Source organism: Papaver somniferum, unplaced genomic scaffold (genome assembly GCF_003573695.1).
Source record: "Papaver somniferum cultivar HN1 unplaced genomic scaffold, ASM357369v1 unplaced-scaffold_118, whole genome shotgun sequence".
NCBI classification, from domain to species: Eukaryota; Viridiplantae; Streptophyta; class Magnoliopsida; order Ranunculales; family Papaveraceae; genus Papaver; species Papaver somniferum.
Genome location: NW_020620825.1, coordinates 15711353 through 15716737, shown reverse-complemented (window position 1 = coordinate 15716737; position 5385 = coordinate 15711353). Strand labels below are relative to the sequence as shown.

General features: G+C 39.8%; 1 protein-coding gene across 1 annotated transcript; it reads right to left on the bottom strand.

Annotated features, from left to right (window-relative positions):
• Positions 1-3640: 3640 nt before the first annotated feature.
• Positions 3641-4650, bottom strand: LOC113330510. The gene is made up of 2 exons (XM_026577313.1): positions 4646-4650; positions 3641-4538 (listed from the first exon to the last, which is right to left on the bottom strand). The coding sequence occupies exons 1-2, from the start codon at positions 4648-4650 to the stop codon at positions 3641-3643; spliced, it is 903 nt and encodes a 300-aa protein (XP_026433098.1).
• Between the last annotated feature and the right edge of the window lie 735 nt (positions 4651-5385).

Below are 5385 nucleotides of genomic sequence, written 5' to 3'. Positions count from 1 at the left end.
CTAAGTGAACGGTGTTTCCCATATTTGTCTGAAGGTCACTCCCAAGATGAACCTATGAATCCTATTTGATTGAGATACTGGTCTGAATTCTAGTGTCAACACATCTGGCATACTCAAGGGAACCAACGGTCGACAATCTTAATTCTAAATCAATTCAACTGGCATATACAAGGGAACCATGAGTCGATTTTATTGAACAATAATAACAATGTTTTCTTTTCTTTTTCATTTTCATTTTTTTTAATTGACAACATGATTAGATCTTTTGGATCCAAGCGCATGCTTCTTGTCAGCAGATTACATGGTAATTCCCGTGGATCCTGCGTTCCACGCTTGTTTAGGCGACGTAGACAGGAGAACACACACATATTGCTATCAAAGTGTCATTTTTTATTCCGGTTGGTCTAATTGGCCAGGTCTTTTTTTTTAGTTACTCAATCACTCTATTTCATCCTAGTAGTAATAATAATTCGATGTTAGTGACCCACCAAATTTCTTAGAGAAACAAAAAGTTTGCAAAAATAAAAATAGAAAGTGATATGGTGACATTCCGAGATATGGTAACAACTATCATATTATTTTTAACACACGAGTTCTGTCCGTTTAGTTAGTGGGTTCCTCAACTCCTGCAGCCAAGATGGTTCCATCCATTTAGATTGGTAGTGTCATCCTAAAGGCATATGTTTCTAGGTTTCAGAGTGTATAAAGCAATTTTATTTTTCATTTTTCTATTTTCTATCTATTTTATTTTTTTACTAAAGGCATGAAACTCTACAAACATATAAATGCTCCCGCACACTTAAACTTTACATTGTCCTCAATGTAAAATTTAGTCATTCAAAGTAAAGTTCAAGGTGGGAAATTTCGCAAATGATATGCAAAAACAAAGATAAAATGCTTAAAAAATAAAAAGATAAAGATACAAAACCGGTGGGTTGCCTCCCACTTAGCGCTTGGGTTAAAGTCGTCAGCCCGACTTTCAGCTCCAATTACTCCTCCAGAGGGAGTGGATCACTCAATGTGACCATATTATGATTCTCCGTCTTAAACTGCTCATAGTATGGTTTCAAACGATGGTCGTTGACCTTGGAAACCAGCCCTGTTTTGGGAATAACAATTTCAACTGCACCATGAGAGAACACATTAGTAACAACGAATGGTCCAACCCATCTGGACCTAAGTTTACCGGGAAACAATTTAAGACGAGAATGGAATAAAAGAACTTTCTGCCCTACTTCAAAACTTTTTCGGGAAATCATTTTATCATGGAAATCCTTGGTCTTTTCTTTGTAAATGAGTGAACTTTCATATGCATCATTTCGTATCTCTTCTAACTCATTGAGTTGAAGTTTCCTATGTTCACCAGCTGCATCTAATTCCATATTACATACCTTGATATCCCAGTAAGCTTTGTGTTCAATTTCGACCGGAAGATGGCAAGGTTTACCATAGACTAGCCTAAAAGGATACATACCGATGGGTGTCTTGTAAGCTGTCCTATACACCCACAAAGCGTCATTGAGTCTATAACTCCAATCCTTCCTTGTAACGTTCACCGTCTTCTCTAGGATGGACTTAATCCCCTGGTTGGAAATTTCAGCTTGACCGCTTGTTTGTGGATGATACGTTGTGCCAACTTTATGAGAAATGTTATACTTCTTAAGAAGAGCGTGAAAGGATCTCTTGAAGTGCGAACCTCCATCACTAATCACCACTCAAGGTGTACCAAATATGGAAAATATATGTTCCTTCACAAACTCACAAACAACTTGAGAATCATTAGTAGGGCTGGCTTTAGCTTCCACCCACTTAGAAACATAATCTACAACAAGAAGTATATAAAATTTCTCATTGGAATTCACAAAAGGCCCCATAAAATCGATACCCCAAACATCAAAAATCTCAACAGTGAGAATTGGTGTTTGCGGAATTTGGTTTCTAGCTCCTAGATTGCATGTCCTTTGACACCTATCACAAGCCTTGCAAAATAAATATGCATCTTTGAACAATGTAGGCCAATAAAAACCACTTTCAAGAACCTTGGGGGATGTCCTCTTGGCTCCGAAATGGCCACCACAAGCATATGAGTGACAAAAATTCAGAATTGATTGGAAATCAGATTCAAGTACGCACCTGCGGATCATTTGATCGGATAAATGACTCCACAAATAAGGTTCATCCCATATATATTGCTTGGCAATCTTCTTGAGCTTGTGTTTCTGAAATGTAGACATGAAATTAGGTACTTGTACCGTCACCAAGAAGTTAACAATATCAGCGTACCATGGAGTTGTGCCAACAACCGCAAAGAGTTGCTCATCTGGGAAGCTATCATGCAAAGGAATCGCTTCTTCGGACACAACCAATCTGCTTAAATGATCCGCTACGGTATTCTCACTGCCCTTCTTGTCCTTGATTTGCAAGTTAAACTCTTGAAGAAGGAGTATCCACCTTATGAGCCTTGGCTTAGCATCCTTCTTTGTGATCAAGTATCATAGTGCAGCATGGTCGGAGAAGACAACCACCTTTGTACCCACCAAGTAAGATGTAAACTTCTCTAGTGCAAATACTATGGCCAAGAGATCCTTTTCAGTAGTGGAGTAGTTGATTTGTGCTCCGTTGAGAGTTCTAGAAGCATAATAAATGGCATATGGAACTTTACCATCTCGCTGTCCCAACACGGCTCCAACGGCATAATCACTTGCATCGCACATCAACTCAAATGGCTTGCTCCGGTCCGGTGGTTTGATGATTGGTGCGGTAGTCAATAACTCCTTCAAGGTGTCAAAAGCCTCCTTGCATTCCTTATCACAATCAAAGGCCACATCTTTCTGCAAAAGTCTACACAGGGGCATTGCAATCTTGGAGAAATCCTTGATGAATCTCCTATAAAAACCTGCATGACCAAGAAAAGAGCGAACCTCCCTCACAGTTGTGGGGTATTGTAAGTTCCGAATCAAATCTATCTTAGCCTTGTCCACTTATAACCCCTTAGAGGATATAACATGGCCTAGTACAATCCCATGATTCACCATAAAGTGACACTTTTCCCAATAAAGCACAATATTAGTTTCTGCACATCGTTTAAGAATAAGTGTAAGGTTATCTAAGCACTTGTCAAAAGAATCACCATACACGCTAAAATCATCCATAAACACTCCAATGATGCTTTCCACATAATCTGAAAACATACTTACCATACAACGTTGAAAAGTGGCTGGAGCATTGCACAAGCCAAATGGCATACGTCTATACGCAAAAGTGCCAAAGGGACAAGTAAACGTCGTCTGTTCTTGATCTTCCGGAGCTATTACAATCTGATTATAACCTGAAAAACAGTCAAGAAAGCAATAGTGAGAGTGTCCAGCCAATCTTTCAAGCATTTGATCAATGAATGGTAAGGGAAAATGGTCCTTTTGGGTGGTAGAGTTGAGCTTTCGGTAGTCAATGCAAACTATCCAGCCGGTCTCGATTCTAGTTGGAACCAAGTCATTATCATCGTTTTTCACCATCGTGATTACTGACTTCTTTGGAACGACTTGAACCAGACTCACCCATTTGCTATCGGATATGGGATAGATAACCCCGACATCCAACAACTTCAGAATTTCTTTCTTGACTACCTCCATCATCGGAGGGTTCAAGCGTCGTTGAGCCTCTCTTGTTGGTTTTCCCCCTCCTCAAGAAGTATTCGGTGCATACGTGTGGAAGGGATGATTCCTTTGATATCGGCAATGGTCCACCCAATGGCAGACTTGTACTCTTTTAACACTCGAACAAGTTTCTCCGCTTGCACCTGGGTAAGGTCTTTGGCAATGATCACCGGAAACTCTTCCTTATCACCTAAATATACGTATTTGAGGTGATCCGGAAGAGGTTTCAACTCAAGAATAGGTGCCTGCACAATCGACGATAAAAGTCTCTCATTAGTAAGTGGCAAAGAAACATAAGACGCATTATACTTTTGTGGAACTTCTTGTAATGAGTTAAGAGCTAAAACAGCCTCTTTAAGCTCATCAAAAATAGACAATTCACTTTCAAGGTCTTTGTATTTTCCATAACCTAAACCCTCCATTATGGTGTTTTCTAAAACATCATCACCATTCAATTCAAAAATCTGTTGAGCTAGAGAATCAGTAATATCAATTGAAAAACAGGAATACACATCACTAGGATATCTCATACCCTCAAAGATATTAAAACCTATGATTTCATCATCAAACTCCATAGTTAGGGCGCCTTTAAAAACATCTATCTTTGTTCTTTCGGTTCGCATGAATTGTCTACCCAACAACAAGGGGGTAGACGATGGTGAATCTTCGTCCATCATGTCAAGAACATAGAAATCCTCCGGAAATATGAGTTGGTTAACCTGCACCAAAACATCCTCAATAACCCCTTTAGGGTAAGTATTAGACCTATCAACAAGTTGTATAACAATACCGGTATCTTTAAGAGGACCAAGATTCAATGATTCATAAATGGAGGCAGGCATGACGTTAATGGATGCTCCTAAATCTAGCATAACACGTTCAAACCTGATTTTACCAATAGTACATGGTATGGTGAAGCTACCTGGATCTTTCAACTTAGGTGGGAGTTTCTTTTGAAGATATGCCGAAGCATTCTCCCCCACACTCATTACCTCATTATCGGTCAACTTGTGCTTGTTAGTGCACAATTCCTTCAAAAACTTCGCATAGCGAGGGACCTGCCTTGTTGCTTCAATTAGTGGAATGTTCACTTCAGTCTTCTTAAAGATCTCCCAAATCTCTTGGTACAATGTCTCCTTGTTCGACTTCGCAAACATGCTAGGAAAAGGCGGAGGAGTAGCATAAGTAGAAACACGAGTTTTAGAGTTAGAATTTGTTATCGGGTCAGCCTTTTTAGGGGTTGTTTCACCCTATTCTTTCTCCAAATCAGGTTCATGGGATACCGGTGATGTTGCCGGCTTCTCTACTTGCTTCCCACTTCATATCTCAATAGCATTGGCATTCTACTTATGATTTAATGGTTGTGAAGGAAGTTTTCCAGCTGCTTGTGCTTCCAATTTGCTCACGGTAGTAGCTAGTTGACCCATTTGTGTTCGTATATCCTTCATATCCATCTCTGACTTTTGCTTTCTTGCGCCAGTGTGTTGAGAATAAGATTCAACTTGTCATCTATACTCGTGCCTTGAGTTTCTTGATGTGGCCTTTGCAAGAATTGGTACTTGTTGATTGAAAGGAGGATTAGAGACTGCAGCTTGCTTATTGGCGTAGCTGAAATTGGGATGATCTCGCCAGCCGGGATTGTATGTGCTGGAATACGGATCATATCTTGGCCTTTGCTGATTTTGGTACATAGCACTTGCTTGCTCAACATCTTCGTTGTATGATGATGGTA